Source organism: Ascidiella aspersa, chromosome 2 (genome assembly GCF_963924565.1).
Source record: "Ascidiella aspersa chromosome 2, kaAscAspe10.2, whole genome shotgun sequence".
Classification (NCBI taxonomy): Eukaryota; Metazoa; Chordata; class Ascidiacea; order Phlebobranchia; family Ascidiidae; genus Ascidiella; species Ascidiella aspersa.
The window spans coordinates 28,437,478-28,457,617 of record NC_139448.1 but is presented as its reverse complement, the minus strand read 5'-3'; the positions used below and the strand labels follow the sequence as shown (position 1 = coordinate 28,457,617).

General features: G+C 36.1%; 1 protein-coding gene across 1 annotated transcript; it reads left to right on the top strand.

Moving 5' to 3' along the window:
* Positions 1-8,029: 8,029 nt before the first annotated feature.
* Positions 8,030-10,150, top strand: LOC146164700 (intelectin-1-like). Its single transcript, XM_083380796.1, has 3 exons — positions 8,030-8,333; positions 9,128-9,426; positions 9,920-10,150. Exons 1-3 carry the CDS (start codon positions 8,135-8,137, stop codon positions 10,148-10,150), a joined length of 729 nt encoding a protein of 242 aa, XP_083236922.1. The 5' UTR covers positions 8,030-8,134.
* Positions 10,151-20,140: the final 9,990 nt, after the last annotated feature.

The window sequence follows — 20,140 nt, the reverse complement described above, 5'->3', positions numbered from 1 at the left end:
ACGCAAAACAAAGTACCGGTTACACCACTGCACTCCTAGCATGGTCTCGCAACATACCGGTTGCAGAGCACTGATTATGAAAATCTAAAAATACCAAATGTAATTCAGATACTATAAATTAAACAGCTATAACCCACCTATTTAAATCACCTATATTTATTCAATATGCCTTCGTTGTTTGTTCTGGATATGGCAACATTTTGTAAACAATAAAGGTTGGCGCCAAGAAAAAAGGTTGATGGAGCCTTTATGCTACACATTATATAAGGATGTTATGTCTTTGCTAGTGTTTATTAGTCAATCGCCGTGTTGTTTATATTCTTACTAGCGCCCTGGAAGAAAAACAAACAAAAAAACTGTAGAGCATAATAGATCAAAAGAAAGTTTGCACAAAGCGAGAAATCTGCAAGTCAATTCTACAAGATTGCAATTTGTTGATTCTATGAAGCTTTACAAACGTAGATGGCTTTTTCTTGTAGCTCTTGCTACAATGGACTTTATGATAACGTATGTCAACACGCTTTCAACGCAAGTCAGCAACATCTATGTGGATTATTTTAAAGTGTCGTATGTTGCAGTGGACTGGGTTTCGATAGGAAATCGACTGAGCAGTGTTGCAGTTACCTTGCTTGTCGCGTGGTTGGTGTACGTTGGTCTTGTCAAAATACGGGCCCTAATTATAGCCTGTACATCTCTGCTTATCACTTCATATACTTTCATGCTCGCAGCGTTTTCTCGTAGAACCTTGTTCCCTCTACTAGTCTTGGGGCAGTTTATACAGGGTGTTAGAAACTCTCTTTCATTCTCGTTAATACCGGCGTTTGCAGTTTATTGGTTTGCGAGCAAGGAACTCGGAACAGCATACGCCCTGATATTTTTTGGCAGATCGATTGGTGTAATATCAGGATGCATCGTGCCTAGTCAAGTCATGGAGCAGCCGTATGCAGGAAATCACAGCAGGCGAGCAGATGGCCAATGGCTGGTCGTCGATAGAAAATACGCCTATATTATTTACGGCACACCGCTTGTTCTACTTTTCGCTATTCTCCTTCTCATGATATTTTACTTAACTGATCGACCGCCGACCCCACCGACCTTGGTTCAGCTCCGACAAAATGAAGACGAAATTGACAAAGGTTCGATTGAATCTGTCAGTTACTGGGGCGAGCTAAAGGCCCTATTTTCAAATTGGCGCTTTTTGCTTGTTACAACCATTGGAGGTCTAGCAGACCACAGCAACCCGGCTCAGTACCTTATGATGTCGCAAATATTTCGTAAGATGTTTGCCAAAAGCGGCAGCGACGCAAATCCTGACGTCATAGGCAGTTGGGGAGTGGTAGTTTTAGCTGTTGGGGGCTTACCCGGAGCTGCGTTTAGTGGCTGGTTAGTAAACAAATTCCACCGACCTGTGCTTCAAATAAGAGTAGGAGCCTTGGCTTTGATCTTGTTTACTTTAATCGTCTTGCTTGGTTATTACTTGGACAGCATTGCTTGTATTTATGCTTGCAACTTTATAATTGGATTTTCGGTTCGAATAATTCAGATTCCGGTCTTGGAAGCAGTTACCCAGGTTACTTATCCAATGAAAGAGGCCTTCGTCGCGAGTTTATTTTCAGGTATTAATTTTCTTGAATCTCTCGTGACTTCAGAGCTGGGAAGGCTGTTTTTCGAAACGACCTCGGTGACGGGAATTTTTCTTTTCCAAACCACCTGCTTTCTACTCATGCTTGTTTTGTCTTGTTTTCTTCGGCCAAACAACAAGCGATTGGATGCTGAGGAAAAATTAAAAAAAATTGAGGATATTTCGACTGAGCGGCAAGCGCTTTTGAACAAGTCTATCCAGGGAAATCATCAAAGCCTAAAATAGTTATATCTTTAACGAATTTATTTTATATTATAATGGTATTAAATCTAATTACCTATATGCATAGCTATATACTTTCTTCCTAACGTTTCCATAAAGTTATACGTACCGTAATATGTGTCCTGGCTAATATTTTAATGATTACGTACAATTAGTAGCTTTACACGTTTTCGGCAACCTTTGATTTCGCATTTTTGGAGTTTTGAACTCCAAAACGGAGTGTAATTGAACACTCTGGCATATATAATTATAAGTTGGCTACTTGTATGAATAGTCATTCTTTGTGTGTTTTTCTAATAAAAATGATTCTTGCTCGGTGTATAATTTAATGTAAAATAAGAGATTCAAAATTTCTAGGGTGCTTAGGAAAGCAAACCAAAATAAGATTTAAATGAGTTGTGGTTACTATTTACAAGTTACAACTCTCTAAAGTTTATTTGCTCACAACAGAGTTTTTCGTAACACTTTGTAAATATTTGCTTTTTAGTAATACTTCATATGATTTCTGTTGTTTCTCCCATGCATTAGATTTGGGCGTTAAATGGTTTATAAAAGCGCTTAAGGCAATCACTTTTATATTTTAAGATAATAAAACGGTTCCTATATGTTTCGTTTTTAAAATCTTGTTATTTGTAAGATTTTTTAAGACTGTTAAGTTTCACGGTGAAAGAAAGTTCAATATTTGTTTATAACCGGACGGGTCATATCTTGGCAATATTAAATATGCGTATTTTGATAATTTATTGTGGAAATAAATGAAACGTAGAAGTATAGATAGATGGTGATGGAATCAAAATAAGGCATCAAAGTAATTTATTGAAACAAACATAAAACAACCAACTTTTTATGTTTAATTTTTTTTAGCAATCTTCCTTTTTGTATCCAGGTATATGTTTATAAGTTATATAATTTTTTTGCCCATTAGGCGATATTAATCACGAAACCGAGATAAAAAATATAAAACGTTTTTACCTATAATGGCCTTCTTGCAATCACAACAGTTTTAGTGAATTGTCAAGTCATTGAACGAAATCCATAGAAAAAACACCACGTTTAAAAACGTAACAATAAATTACGTTAACCAACGTTTAATATCTTCAATTTATAAACGGTATTATTTCGCGTTTTGTAAGAACCCTGAAGATATCATTTACTCGACCTGCAAGCTCGGCATTTCTTAAATCCCAGAATCAGAAAATGCTTAAAAATAGTGAAAGCGAGACAAATTTATTTCTCTAGGTGAAGATTGTTATTAACAAAAAAACGTCATGATGATACATAACGTTATTGGCGGGTCATTTGTATTTCCGGTCGAGTGATATGTTTGACTGAAATATGCCCTAGATTACAACGTCAGAAAATTGATTCATTGATGACGAAAAAGTTCTTATAGCGACTTTAAAACCTCAATCATAATGATTTTGTTTTGATTTTGAGAAACGTCGATAAATGGTATAAAATTTCAAGGACCTTTAGAATATTTATACCTTTAGTAAGTTTATTTTTTTATTTTCAAGTAACAGATCGTTGTCACAAAGTTTGTAGCTTTCAGGGTTTTTTTGAAACTTTTAAATAAATCGCTGTCGCCTTTAACAGGTTTAGATATTTTTATTTATTTCGAGTGATGTCTGAATAATACTACTGTTGGGCAGGATTTTCTTAGCTGTGTTATTTCAAATGAAAAGGATTTTTACATAGACGAAAAAAATTTAAATAAAAAATACTACATGGGGTATAATTAATACGATAGGCGATTTGATAACCATGTAGAAAACTTTATTAAAAAAGAAGTAAGTTATATGTGCAGGTTGGTAGATTTCAAAAAGGTATTCGTGTGAAGTAAATTGCGTCATTATCCGTGAACATAGCCGCTTTCCTATATTTAATAATAATCTGTTAATCGCTTTTCATTTAAACACAGTAAATTAAATTAAATATGTTCAAATAAGAGTATATAGTTTGACAATCAAATTTTCTCAAAAACACTGCTGTTTTCTCGTTGATGTTAAATTTAAGACATATATTAAAATAAGGTATACATTTAAACTAAAAACATATTTTAGTAAAACTACAAACAAATGAATGCCGACACTACAGATGTCACGCAAAATACAAATGCTGCAAAGAAAGCAGGTAAAAATTATATAAACAGTAAATCACATTTTGGTACATTTAATTCGCCTATTATATTTCCCTCGTGTCAAGTTGGCTATACCGGTACGCTGAGATAGGATTTGTTAGGAGACTGAAACATAAATCATTTTTTGATTGCCAATTTTTCCTTTTTCACGTTTTGTTTTGTTTTGTTTTACATAAAGTGGGACGCTTCAAACAATTTCCGGAAAAACTTCCAAGCAAAGAGTCGGGTAAAGTTGGCATCCTATGTTTTTGTTGTGTGGTTTTAATTCTCAGGCCACAATTATTAAGGACACAGGTTAAAACGATTATGTTTACTTGTAACATAATTGATCTTAAAATGGCGTGAGAGCGGACATACTGTGCTTATTCAAATTTGCAAGAATTGTCAACTAAAATCCAGTCTGGAACATAGTTTGTTAAGCGCTCTAGTAAAATGCATTTCAAATTGTTTTATTTACATTGCAGCCTTTAAGGTTGTTCAAGTGGTTAAAGCTTCAACAACTTTGGTGAAGGAACTGAAGAGTGGTGACCCAGGTTGGAAAAATAAAATATTAAATAATATTCATTTTAAGTAGCAATTTCTGTTTAAGAAAAACGTAATTTCGCATAATTCATTTTAAATCGTGCACTGTCAATTAAGGTAATTTATTGAGGCTCTTGGCTGAAGCTAACTCCCTTGAAAAATAAATAGCCTAATCTGAAAGCAATTACTACCGGAAACTACTAAAATTATAAAAGTAAGCGCCTGTAGCGACTCCTTGTTTACGGAAAATGTACTTGTACGAACAGAATAGATCGATTATATAAAAGCTATAATACAGACTCCATCCTTATATGGGCTATTCGGGCCTAATGTTTGCTGCTTAAAATCTTTTTTTGCTGCTTGATGTCCGATTTGTGTTTTAAATGTTACGAATAGCTAACCTTAATGAATATTGTTTTTTAGATTTATCAGGCGCATTCAGCAAGTTTGCTAAAGAAGTTAAAACAAAAAAAGAAGGTAAAAAATAAAACTATATAAACTAATCTCAAGGTATGAACTGAAACAGATATTTTAAATAATTACAATACATTTTCATTTTGATTTTTGAGAGTTAAGCGGTATTGGTCCTGCGTGATATATTGCAAGGCTAGAAACTCGTATATACCCGAAAAAAATCGTTCTTCGTGGAAAGATTTTAATTTGTGATTTAATTCTACAGTATAACTATAAACACCGGCTTATGCTGTACAGACATTTTAAATACGCATTATAGCAGTTTTTATTGTATTGGTGTAGATTCCAAAGGCATGGATGATGCTGGTACCACCGGTGTTACGGAAGAAAAAGATGCTGCAACTAAACCAGGTAAGACATTTGCTCAATTCATCATTACTCGTTATGTCACGTTAACTAAATTACGTTTGTCCTAATCATCGATAAATTTTGGTGTAGGAATTGTATGCTTTACCAGCATTTCCTTGGTAGCCTAATAAATTAAAATGAGAATAAAATTAATTTTATTTTGCAGTTTCACCAAAGGTTCGACGCTTAAAGCAATTTTCGGAAAAACTTCCAAGCAAAGAGTCGGGTAAATGAAAATTCCAATGCGGTGTAAATTTTAGAATATTTGGCGGAAACACATGATCGTATTCATAGCTTGTTGGCATTATACTTCATAGCTTGTTGGCATTATACTGTAATATAATTCTTAAGATTATGTCATGGTGTGACATTAAATAAAACAACAATAACTAAGCATATTTGACCAAAACTACAGTCTAATTTTCATAGTGTACAAAATCGTACTTTTTACTGTTCGAATTGGTCTAAAAATAAACCAAATAATCAAAACAGAAGCATTCCGCATGTGCCTCAAAACATTTTGTTGGCGGTTAAAAAACTAGAAAATGTTAAGTGTGCTGCAATTGCCCTGATTTAAATCCGATATGCTTTGACCGATCGAGCCTACAGTGGTAAAAATAAATGTTTGTGCTAAGCGAAAAACTGAATCGATTTTTACTTGAAGGAATTTTTCTAGAGGTATGCCTTATATATATTTCTACGAATTAGAGAGGCCTGTGCAGTGCTCCGGCTAATTCATGCGTAGTAGCCATGACGAATAGTCTCAGTGAAAAACTTTAGAATACGACAAAAAATCTGTACTTACAAACACAATATGTTAGAACAAGCACTGTTTCGCACAACAAATTACAAAAAAACAATTCATTAGCAAGCAAACGTTTTTATGCGTAGGCCTAAACTTTAATTATTTACATTTCAGCCTTTAAAGTTGTTAAAGTGGTGAAAGCTTCCACAACTTTGGTGAAGGAATTGCAAAGCGGCGACCCAGGTTAGAGAACATAAGTTTTATAACATTTTGTCTAGAATCTAGATAACCATATGTATTATAAGCAGTCGACCCTATGCAAAAATATAGTGCCTAAACAGAAAATCGACAAACAAGTGGATCGTTTCGGATTGTAGGCTATTATGATTAGAATATACGGTCTCTTAAGTATAACGAATGGTCGATATAGTCAAAAAAGTTTTAGTAAACCAAATAAAATAAATAAGGCCTGCTATAAACTAAACATATATATATATATATATATATTGGAGTTCATTTTATCTAATTTTATTTTTATTCTAGATATTTCAGGTGCATTTAGCAAGTTTGCAAAGGACGTGAAAACCAAAAAGGAAGGTGGTATTATTTGAACTAATTCTGTTTTTTGCTTGAAAATAAACAGAAAAAAAATGAACTATTAGCGAACATTTTTGTTCAGGTGACGAAGAGAAGAACAAGCAAGCGAAACCAGAAATTGAGTTTTGTGAGTCTTATGTGCTTTTTATTTAATATTTACTCACAGTGTTTGCTGTTTGTACAGCGTAAAGCAGATGTTAGTGACAGATTTGCAAAATATAATGATGTCTATTTAATGCGTTTTGGCAGAGCTATATTGCATTTGTAAAGAACCATGTGGCACTTTTTACAAAACTTTGGACTAACAGACTATTTTTTACTTGTTTTCAGTCTTTAATAGTGTGAACTGTTCCTTTACTTTATACTACTGTACAAAACACTACTTCTTTAATTCTTTGGAAATGATGTGTTGAAAAATAACAGTGGTTGTATACCTGTATGTTGTAGTTACATTTTTTACATCTTCGAAAATATTTTACAGCCCAATCGTCACGAAGAAATAGCGCCGAGGTTGAAGAAGGTGAAAAAGGTATGAAAAACCTGAAAACTAAACTTTGCAACAAGTTGTTATAGCCCTTGCATAACATTGATTTAAAAAATTATTTCTAAGGTTGTTAACTTACTTACATTTTTTGTAAAACCAGTAACTTACTAATTAAAAACAAATTTCCCAGAAAACATCACAAAGTTCTAAAAAATGAAAAGCGAATTTAAGTAAATTAAAAAAAATTGATAACAAATAAACATAAACAGTCCAAACATAAATAAAAAATGGCCTGCAAAAGTAGCCTACTAAGCTTGTATCAATTTGTCCTAAATTTTTGACTGATGCATTTTTGTCAAAGAATCTAACAAAAAGGGTTGTTCAGTTTCAAGAATAATCGCCATTTTGGCCAGTCTTATATCCTACGGAACTATTGGAGTACTGTACTACTTTGTAAGTTTTTATCGGCTAGTAGTACCAAAAGTGTAACTATATAATTTCCGTATAAATTTGTATAATTTTATAAAAGGTAACGTTGCATTTGACGTATAAAGATAAATCTGGTAGAATATGAAAATTAGTACATCGCTTATGGTAAATCTACTTTCAACGTTTTTCAAATGTAATTAATGTATAAGCATTTTCTTATAGCATATCACTTGGAAACCCCTGATTTTTTTTAATTCACAGAATATACGAGGAAAGCTTGATCTTTTACGAAGTAAGTGCCATTCTACGTCTACACTAATTTCACTAATGGATATATACTCACACTCAAAAAACTACTTAAAAAAACTAGGCTAACGCCTGTTCCACAACTAAATCAGTATTACTGTGCTCCTCATAGGTGATTTGACGTCTTGTAAGGACGTAAGGTACTTTCCGAGTATTGAAGAGCTGCGCAGCGGCATCTACAGCTTAAAGGACCCGGACGGCGCGTCATACCAGACCTATTGCGACATGACCACGGACGGAGGCGGCTGGACTCTGGTCGCATCGGTCCACGACAACAACCCGACTTCTACTGGACGCTGTACGACTGGCGATAGATGGTCCAGCGATCAGGGCAACAATTATCCGCGAGGTGGCGCCGCCTGGTCGAATACGATTACGTTGGGAAAGGTTGCGTCTGCGACGAATGACGACTACAAAAATTCCGGTAAAGTCATAAGCGATAACTGGATCCCTGCAGTGTAACGATTTAAATTAAAAATAACGATTTGAAACTTTTGAAATATTAGCAATACATTTAAAATGTTTTTAACGCCCTGTAGTGCAGTAAATAATTTATTCGGATTAAACTTCTTTTTTAAGACAGGCGTGCCCAACCATTTATTCATCACGTCATTCAGCTGAAGGCTATGTCGACTACAATTGCTATAAAAATGCCTACCGCGTTTAAAAATTCATTTTATGGTGTTTTTGTCGTAAATTAAATTAAATAAGTAACTTAAAATCAAATACACCTATATAAGCGTACTTGCTTGCTTGCTTTAGAACAAAGTTTAAAAATTGAAAGTCGTCAGCCGTTTAAAAGGGCTTGATTGAGGCATGCTGACTGGAAAGCCTTGAACAGCAAAGCAGATTTTTGTAAAATAATAACAATTAAATATACCGGTACAGGTAAATTTCAGCCAACAACTATTTTCTTAATTATTCAAGCTGACTTGCAAACGTGTTGGTTAATAACAACGGTGTTTGCGTTGCTTGCGTTCCATTCTTTTTTTCCTTTTTCTTTTTTCCTTTGTTTATCGTGCACTGTACTAGTCGCATTCAGTGTTATTTACCTTGATGTTCATGGTCGCATTCAGTGTTATTTACCCTGATGAAGACGACCTGTATAGGACGTCGAAACGTTGGAATAAAAAAAAATACATTTGCCAGCTCTACAAACTTGGTGTTGGTTGATAGGTTTAAACCTACTAAATGCTTTACCCTTTTATTTTATTTTAGGGTATTCAGGTATCACAGCCGAAAACGTGATGATCTGGCAAGTTCCGAACGACGTCGACGTTAGCATGTGGCAGAACAGCGCCCACCTGCGGTACTACACTCGCGACGGTTTTCTGAAACTCTACGGCGGAAATCTATTCCGACTTTTTCGCGACCATTACAAATTGACCGGGAGTTACACGTTTCCAGGGGACAACGGACCAAGTCCGGAAGTCCACATGGATCACGGTAACTCTTCATTGTTTGTTTGGCAGTTGGGAAAAAACGTGCAGGACAAAGTGGAACCATGTTATATCCAGGTATAAGTAAACCGCTGTGATCAATTCTCACACAGATACTTAGTTTTACTACATTTTTTAGTTTTGAAAGTAAAGTGTTGTTTCTTTTCTACAGCGACATTATTCTAAATGTAGTTTTGTTGACCTATCTGTCTATACGCCACAAAAGCAACAAATATATTTTAAATTATAAAAAATGCAAGAATATATGGATGTGTTTTCAGTCTATTCAAGTAGTTAAATACTACCCAGATATGGCAGTAAAAGTAGTTTTTTTTTCATATTTCACAAACGTAAGCCTGGTTAGTTTACTCATCTTAAAAAGTGTATGTTCAAATTTTAATATATTATAATAATTAACTTTGCCAAACTTTTATGACGTATGTGACGAATCTAAAAAACTACTCTTAATAAATTATTCGAATTTCTAGTACAGCAGCCGATAAGATTTTTACAGCAGGTTTGAAAGTTTTTGGTACTGAATGTAATGATTTTTTACCGGGCTTTATTGCAGTTTCGAGTGGTGGACATCAGCGGAAACTTGTTCGCGTTGTGTCCCGGTGTTAAAGTGAACAAACTCAGTCATCCTCAACACGCTTGCATTGGATCGACCGGCATCAACTCGAATGCCAACTACTGCGGTGATTTTGCCTCGCTCTGTTGGAACGATTCACAGAATGCTACGGACGTTTGGTGCGCCAAGAAAGCTCTCTACGAATCGACCTTTCTTATTTTTTACCGTTAACTTGAAGTCGCCTAATTGTGAAAAAGAGGCCTTTCAGTAAAAAATGTTTACCTTTACGCCTTTGAGTTCAATAGATTTTGCTGGGGAGTTTTAATAGGCTCTGCAGTGTAGTCAAGTAATTTAAAGATACGGATCCTTTAATAGTTCAACACTGCTTTGAACAAAATTTTGCAAAACTACGTCTGCAAATTGTAAACCAGCTAATAGTGAGTTCAACATTGTTTAAAAAGTGCTTAAAGCTACATTTAAAACAAAAATGTTGTAAAATTTTCAGTGCACTCACGGACAGTCGGACACTTATATTGGTGCATATGGTTTGAGAAAGTTTAAGGCTGTTATCATCTTAGGGTATTTGTGAAAGTTACGAGGATAATGGAACAGTACAATATTAAAAGTGTGTTTTATTGTTTGAAGACTTGTAATTAACAAAGTCCTGTTTTTATTTATTCGTAAGTTCAAATATACACAACAGAGATTAGCCTACTATGAGTATATGTTAATCAATGCGACATTATATGTACTCAAATCTGTTGTTTTCCATTGTCTTTATAAGTTCTTTACGTGTTTATATGGCATTTTATGTTTAACTAAACATTAGTGGTTTTCAAGCATTTTTTGTAAAATATGACTCTAAAAATGTTAAATTAAATCCATGCATACTTTTTTTCAGAACCATTAATAATTACCTAACTATTAACACAAACACGGCAGGCCAATACCGCAATACTACAATATAATTTATTTATACTAGTTGATGTACTATGATATCTTGCAATTCTGGCTTCATGCTATATTTGTTTTTAATTTTAGGTAATTTTGGGTTATTTCTCAATAATAATAATTTTAGGTTATTTTTCAATTCACCATTAAATACCGCGGCACACGGGTAACATACACTGAGTAGGTGTGTCACGGCATACAGTTGAAAAACCCATAACACATTATTACTGTTTTATTTATTGCGATAAGCGGCAATTTTAAGTTGCTCTCTTGGTATATTGTGCTTTATTCAAGCCTTTCTAAGGTTGTCATAAAACGGGCTAAAATCGCCCACTTTTAAAATACCAACTACACTTCAAGCAACAACTTAAATGATTTGTACATGAAATATTTAATAAAAGGTGTGCCATTTAATCCTTGAAAAATTATTTTGTAATTTTTAGGAGTTTGTTCGGAACACATTTTCATACAAGCAATATATATTGGGATAACAAATCACAATATGAAGTTATGCATATAAAGTTGTCAAAAACATAAGCGCGATAGGTTGTGCTCTATTCCATATATACATCGTTAAAGCTGTTTTTTAATTGCAAAAATGTTTTAAGGCTACCCGTCTTCACTGTGTCGTTGCATTTACCACCAAAATCCACCCATGCCAGCATCATTTCCACCGTTTCCGCCACCATTTCCACCCATTCCTCCGCCATTTCCACCCATGCCACCACCATTTCCACCCATTCCACCACCATTTCCACCCATGCCACCACCATTTCCACCCATTCCACCACCATTTCCACCCATGCCACCACCATTTCCACCCATGCCACCACCATGACGTCCGCAGCCACACCCACCGTTTCCGCCACCATTTCCACCGTTTCCGCCACCGTATCCACCCATACCGCCACCATTTCCACCCATACCGCCACCATGTCCACCCATTCCTCCACCATTTCCACCCATTCCGCCTCCGTGTCCACCCATTCCGCCGCCGTTTCCCCCCATTCCGCCTCCATGTCCACCACCGTTGCCAGCACCATTTCCACCGTTTCCGCCACCATTTCCACCCATTCCTCCGCCATTTCCACCCATGCCACCACCATTTCCACCCATTCCACCACCATTTCCACCCATGCCACCACCATTTCCGCCCATTCCACCACCATTTCCACCCATGCCACCACCATGTTGTCCGCAGCCACACCCACCGTTTCCTCCACCATTTCCACCGTTTCCGCCACCGTATCCACCCATACCGCCACCATTTCCACCCATGCCACCGTTTCCACCCATTCCACCGCCGTGTCCACCCTGTCCGCAACCGTGTCCACCCATGCCACCGTTTCCACCCATTCCACCACCATTTCCACCCATTCCGCCTCCATTTCCACCCATTCCGCCACCGTTTCCACCCATTCCACCACCGTTTCCACCCATTCCGCCACCGTTTCCACCCATGCCACCACCGTTTCCACCCATTCCGCCACCGTGCCCACCCATTCCACATCCGCAACCACCCATTCCACCATTATTTCCACCCATTCCACCATTGTTTCCGCCCATTCCGCCATCATTTCCACCGTATCCTCCACCATTTCCACCAATGCCGTCTCCATGTCCACCCATTCCACATCCGCATCCACCGTTAATTTTGGAATACATCCTCACCACCTTGAAGTACTCTTGCATAGCTTCCCGATAAGCTGCCATCTGACACGCGTACGTCTGCATGCCACCTGTGCACGTACGAAAAAAGGGGATTTGTAATTAGACAATTTTTTGGTTGATTTTAAATAAAATTTTGATTTGAAATAAAGAATGGTGTTATATTTGGTATAAAAACTCTAAGAATATTTTAGCAAATCTAGTACCTGGCTCATCAGTAGGTGCTGGACCAGTTGGACTGGGGCTAGGTCCTGTTGGTGATGGACCTGGTTGAGTTGGTGTTGGGCTTGTGTAGTTTGGCTGTGGACCGGTATGAGTAGTTGGGTGTGTAGGGTACGTCATGTGTACTGATGTTGTCGTATCGCCGCTCATATGATGTGTTGCTGTTGTCCTATCGCCCGACATTGCAACGTAATCGGTTGTTGTCATTCTTTCCATCATTCCAGTTGGGACAGGCCTGCTTGGCGTCGGTGATTGTTGTCCGCCGTGTTCGGCATCTATTGTAAAATAAACAAAGAGTTAAAATTTAGGCAAAGTGGCAAAAACGTTTCATTTTGCCAGTGTTGGTATTGTAATATTCTATAAACTGTTGCTACAAGGCATCTTTATAATCAAAGTGTCCCCACTGGTATTTTTTGTTCTCCAACGTTTCGACAACATACACACAATTTGCCTTATTCAGGGCGAATGACACCGAACGCTATTGCATACAATGCATGCCGAAATCAATGAAGGAAATGAAAAACGCCCGCAACAATATAAAAAGGTAACATCTTATTAACAGTCCATCAAGTCTGAGTTTAGAAAAAAAACTTTTGCATCAAACCAACAAAATAAGCTCTTTATTTCATTCTTCAAATAATTTTGTTTTTCATGTTTATGGAAATAATATTGCAATTAATTACCGCAAGGTTTGTTTGGCGGTTTGAAGTAATACGCAAAACTGTAAATTTAAGACTTAACGCATTTTAGCTAAAAGGAATAGTGTAGTATGTAACGTAGAATGAACAAATTAATTTTCGATATAGTTAACTTTCAAACAAAAAACAAATTCGCGGACAATACAATTATACGCTTTACTTACAACGTTTAAGTTACTTACCGCTCATTTGGAAAGTTACTGAGAGTACCAAAGCGACGCTTATCATCCAAAGATGCCGCGATGTCGTCATTTTTCCACACAATTATAAACAATGTAAAAGAAATGCAACACCCTAGACTATAGAGCAATTACAAGGAATACAATTGTAAAGTTGCTAATCAGTGATTATTTAGTTTGCATGTGCTTGCAAACCACAAGGTCAAAGTAATTTTAAGCGGTACTTTCGTCGAAAATTTGCCCCCGAAATTTATTTTTAATTTCACGTCGGTTTGTCGAACAAATTGAGGAAAGCTGCGGAACTGACTTAACCGTTGACTAAAGCCTGACTTAAATAGTCCTATGAATCTAACTCTATGATATCACCGGTGCGTGATTTTTCCTATTTATAATTTCTTGTCCCCCTTTTTTCGTTCCAGCGTTTAGCAACTACTAAGCCTCCATGCACGGACTTGGCGATACTCGCAAGTGTTGCATGGCCACAAGGATTCGCATCATGTATTCCGGCGTCCTCTTTTTCCTAAAGTTTGAGAACGCGTATAGCGGAAAGTCTGTAGCGTTTGTCAAAATATTTCCCAGTGAGCACATTCAGTTTCTTGCTTCAAGATGTAGGCCTACTCAGATCTCACACTTGCTCCCAACAATTCCTATCAACCCTGGCGAAATGCACTTTAATTTGTAATCTGTTAAAGCATTCATAAAACATAGAGAAAATCGTCCTATTACAAAAACAGTCGAAAACCTTTATTAACTCATCAGTTGGACGATTATTTTTTACTTGCAAAACGAGTCAAAACACTCGTTAGGTCAAAATTTGTGAAAATTATTTCTGTCAAAATTGTTGAAGTCAAAAGTGTTTACAAAATGCCCAAAAATCGTTACCAAATTAACACAAACTGTAATAAGCTTTTTGAAATTGTCGTTTGGTTTAAACTTTTATTAATATTTAGTTTTGAGTTACATCCAACAAGAGTTTAACTGTATTATATTTTCATTAGAGCAATACACATTTAACGTGTTAGGTTCTGCATACAGCAATTTTGCTTTAGATCTCTGATTTTGACAAATTTGCTGAGTGTTTATCGGTGGTGCTTGCAATTATACCGTTTGCTATTTCGATAATATGACACCTTATATTTTAACTAAACTGTTTACTTAAAGGTTTATTAAAATTGTTCTTTTTTGCCTATATTATAGTTGTTTAAATCTTCGATATGAAAATATTAATTTTTTGACCTAAAAATGAGACATTTTTGACCTATATTATAGTTGTTTAAATCTTTTGATATCAAAAATATTAATTAAAACCATTTTTAAGAAGTCTGCATTTAAAACCCAATTTATAGGTCAAAATGTATCATTTTCAGGTCCAAAAATAAACACCCTACTAATCAGGAAACTTTCTTTTAACGTTAACAGCTAACTGAGAAAAATTGCCCTATAGACAAAGTCAGATATGCCTCTTGCACACCAGCCCTCGAGAATTTTGCTCGCTATGCATGGATGACTCAACCGCTGATGCAGGTTGCCTGCAATAAGATTAGCAAATTGCTTTGCCTTCTATATATACCTATGTTTGCATTTTCAAAGAAAAAGTGAAAATCACAAAAATTGAGTTTGGTCAGATCTACAAACGAATGTCATTTTTATTAAAACAATTAGCGCACCAGAAGCAACTTACAGCATATTGTTCGCAGAGACAAAACGGCCAATAAAAATAATCCAGACAGCATATCCTGTATCACAGACTCAATAGGGTTTTTGTTTTTGTGGTTACCCGGATGATTGCGTGCCGTAGAAATTTACGGATCGCGGCACATTGGCCCTAGCTTGACTGATACCGTTCCGCGATACGGCGATCAAACTTCTCGTGTAGTTGGAATAAGCGCTTCATTTATTTATTCCAAGAATATCCTCGTGACCTGAGCTTTTATCCTGTACGTGGTTTTAGGCCTGATTCCAGTCATGTGTCTTTTAACAAATCATGCGCATCAGTCGAACCTTATATGGGTCGAAAAGCTTTCGACAGTCATGGGGTTTGCGATCATGACGTTTAAAATTGAAAATATATTGACGAATTGACATTTGTCGTGTGCAAGAAAAACACTATTATGACTGCAACACAACTATTATTATTCTACTAGTTTTACCAATCTTTTTATTTGCGTTCTATGAATGAAACAAATGAGTATCTAATGGTGCTAGTCAAATAAACGTATTTCTAGTTTCTATTAACAAGCAACCCTGTTATAAATATATAGTGTGACAATTTTAGCTATTTTACATAGTTGACATTCAATTAATTTACCACTAGCCAAAAATCACCGCAAGTCGTCCATTAATTTTGTCCATATCGGCAAGTCGTCGTTAAACTTCGTCCAAAATTGTAGTTCACATAGGTTTTGCATTGTCTTTTAATTTAGGTGCGTTTATAGTTATAGTTTGTCGGCCTTAATTGTTTATTAAATGTTTGGGACGTTTTATCTTGTGCGATACACTAGTTTTATTCGTTTTTAATTGTTTTATGACAAAATTTATCGACGTCGTTCTAAAAATGTCCATGGCCTCTCAAACAAAATTCCTTCGGTTCCGCCTATGTCAGTGGTTCTCAACCTTTTTGTTTTCGCGACCCCCTTTAAGTTTTCGATAACTTGCGCGACCCCCCAATTATAGTGTATGATAAATAAAAAAAAATAAATAAAAAATAAAAAAATATTTTAAAATTGGCAAAATTCAAAAGGGAAAATATCTAGTTTAGGATTGTATCAAAATTTGGCTAAAATGTGCTATGCACGACAAGCTAAAGTTACGGTTTGAGCCAGGGTTGTCAGAGATTGACATTTTAGGTCAAATAATATTTAGCATGAACCTAGTGCGAGACTAAATTTAATCAATGGAGGTAACTGTTCTTGGTGAGCAGCCAAAATTCCTTACAAATTTACAAAACGGTTAGTCTTTAACAGCATAAAGCTGTCTGTAAATTCTATTTCTCTTTGCCAAAACGGCAAGACCAAAATTTTAATACCGGTATTCTGTGGATGTTTTGAAAAGGCTATTTTAAATGTTATGACACCGCTGAAAAGTAGAAATACTTTGCCTGTAACCTATTGTAAACCTAGCACAAATTTTATTGTTACTTGGCCTAAATTTCAATGTGGAACTAAAGCGCCCTACACTACACCTGACGCTTTAGTACTGCAGAAAATTATTGCAGAAATACGCATCAAAATCGCGCGAAGCGCGAACAATTTTTCAATTAACGTTGTTAAAGCTGGTATAAACAAAGTTTGTAGGCCTCGCGAGCCCGTGGTTTTACTTCATCCCACAATGTTTCAAATAAATTTGGCCGAATTAGGACAGAAACTTTACCTAATGATTTACAAACCGTCGGACACAGCAGTTAAATTAAGACAATTTATTGTTTTTGGTTCAAATTTTAGGCCTTCTGGCAATCCTGGAGCGTCCATTCATTTTTATTAGACATCGTTTGACTGAAGCTAGGCTTGAGTTATTAATTGAAAAGTGTAATGGTGACGTCATAAACGCGACAGGTTCACTGCAGTAAAAGCCGCACAAAGACAAATGTTAGACCGACGGTTCTTTTGCACCTTCTATACTGCTAAACTGTTACTTCATGTTGCCTAACTCTTATTTAATGAAATTGTACATGGCGACCGCCCAGACAGCCCCTTGCGAGACCCCCTTGGGGGTCGCGACCCCCAGGTTGAGAACCACTGGCCTATGTCATAGTTTCACGTAGAGGGAATTCCTTAGGCCTTAGAACAGTATTTTAGGCCGCAACGTTTGCCGAACACTGAGTTAGATGAAGGCCATCACAAAATAAACGACTGCCGTTAATTTTTATTAATGAGCCGTTAAAACGGGGCTATATAGGTGAAAAACATAATAAACATAAAATTAAGTAAACCAAAAAAAAAAATGTTCTCTAATGATAATAAAATATTTTTTGAGAGCCGCACAGGCCTACTTGTTTTGCGATATATATATATTTAAAATAAGTACCGTAGTATAGGGTAATGGGCGCAATTGTTGGTTTAATATGTTCGTTGACCTTGGGTTTACCTATAAAGGGTTTAGCCCAGGGGTGTCCAAAATGAGGCACGCGACCTATTAAAAAATGACACGTAAGCCGCCCAAAAATACAGCCAATTGTCAAAAAAGCTAAATATGTTGTACTGTCAATTGTCATTGTATATTCACAATACAAAACAATCCAGCAATTACGACAACAAACGATTACTTCTGATATTATAACACTGTACTGGTTTTATTCTTTGTATAAAAGCGCTTTTAATATTAGAAAAAAAATAGTTGCTAAACTTTGGCACGGGAAGAGGTTATAAAATAAAAATTGGCACGTCGGCAAGTTTGAGTTGGACACCACTGGTTTAGTCTATTTTAGACTGTGTCCGTCTCGCGTGTGAACACAGAGCTACCATGCGTATAATCACGAGAGTCTATTTTTTTGGTCGCTTTGGTTACAAAAAAACAGCAACTAAAAAGTTTGTCGTTATTCAGTCCAAGAATTTTAGACAAGAGAAATAGTTTAAAACGCAAACACGTACGTCACAGTATTTTAAAGGTATTTTCAGCTTCAAAACGATCTCGAATAACAATGTCTATTTTGGTCGGTCACATTTCTCGATATAATTACAGAAAAATGAAACTGTTGATTAAATGTCACATCCGAAAAAACGATTTTCTACATTTCTGTATAGTAACGATTTTCTCAATACATAAATAAAATTGACCTTGAGATAGCCATGAAGGTATTTCAAATAAGTTAAGCTTTCTCTCAATATTTTTGCATATCTTTCACTATAGGTCAATACCACAGTTAGCGGAGAATCCATAGTTTTTATTTCTGGAACCGTGAAAATTTTTAGAGAGGTACGTCATAAAAGATTTATAATCTTAAAAAGTGAATGAGGCGAAAATAAGATTAAGGTAACTCGTGTGCAAACATGCAGCCTAAAGCGAAATTGGATACGTGACGCATATATGCATAAAAGAGTTTTTAATATTTCGCGATATAATAACTCTATAGTTAAATTTTACAGTTTTTATTTTTAGAGTTTATGTTTAAACGGCCAAATATACCATAGTAGGCATGGCGCCGTTGCCTTTTGGCTAAAGCAAAAATTTTCTTAAATCACACACAACTACTAAAATTTAAAAAAGAGCGCAAAAACGTGTTTGCATTTACATAGTAAAAGTTGGCAACAAATATGATTTGGGATTGGGGCCTGGGGCGATCACGAGTAGCAGGGACAGATTCAAGGAAGGAAACATACTAAAAACTATATCAAAATATTTCATTTATGTAAGTAAAAATAGGAAACTTTTCCTACTTCCATTAGGAAAATTGACAGATCTCAGTGCTTTATTAGATTTCTGCTTAACTATATACGCTTGAAAAATATATTGTGATATGCATTTGGTATAGGCCTATGCTTTGGTTTTAGAACCAGTTGTTTAGCGGGACGCAATTTTAACACAGTTAACAATTGATGGTGTTTGTTCTACATTTTTAGACTGTATATGGGAAAAGGCGTACAAACAATAAGTTTAACCTTATAATTCACCCTTCATTCACCCCTATCTGATGGTTCACCCTAGCAAAATTGATAGGCTACACCCTTGTTACGTTATGCCTGAAAATGTTTACGGAATTGTGTAAAACCGTGCATTAAAGCGTCATCATAAACCAATATTTTGGTGCTAATTGCCGAAGGTAACCCTGTATAAACTATCAATAAAAAAAATAAATAGGATATTTTAGACACCCGGGTAAGATAGTTTACATTTGACATTTGCAACCTGCTGCCCGCGGGCCAAATGTGGCTCGCAAAGCGTCCAATGAAGCGGGTGGCAAGCTTGAGTTTTAGGGCGCGACCCGAATAGGGTTTTAAAGCTTATGCCAAGATTTTTATAGAACATGAGATGTCGCTCGCTTTGAAATTTCTTCAGTATATGGCCTTATAAATCCCGTCGCTGTAAACCTGGCATTTGTTTAACATATACGTTTTTAGTGAGCGTATGTTTACATTAAAATGAACCATGTCGATTAGCAATGCGTTTGGTCCGCGGTCTAATCTGCATGCACACATTTGTCCCGTAAACTGTCCGGATATACATAATTGGTTGATCGGTATAAAAGTGTAGGAGCATCTATATGCTATTGCCAACTACTTGTTGTACGGTGAGCTTGTTTAGTTTATTTCATAGCAGAAAGTCACAAAATAGAGGGGAAGCAAGGAGACCAGAGGTTGCTGTTCTGGCCTTGGCAAAGGCAGGACGGTCTCTAACGAAAATAATAGATACCGGTACAGTAACAGGGCATATAAGCAGACACCAGAAGAAGGCGATAATTAGAGTATAACAAAATATCGTTTGGCAGATAAAGTTACCGCGAGACAGAGGTAGGTAAGGGTGGCTACCAATTTTTGCACGCCCCCGGTTTACATATTACGATTAAATGA

Coding starts and splice junctions, on each gene's coding strand:
- LOC146164700 (XM_083380796.1), top strand. CDS start 8,135: ATGACCACGGACGGAGGCGGCTGGACTCTGGTCGCATCGGTCCACGAC. Junction 8,334..9,127: donor TGACGACTACAAAAATTCCG/GTAAAGTCATAA, acceptor ATTTTATTTTAG/GGTATTCAGGTATCACAGCC. Junction 9,427..9,919: donor TGGAACCATGTTATATCCAG/GTATAAGTAAAC, acceptor GCTTTATTGCAG/TTTCGAGTGGTGGACATCAG.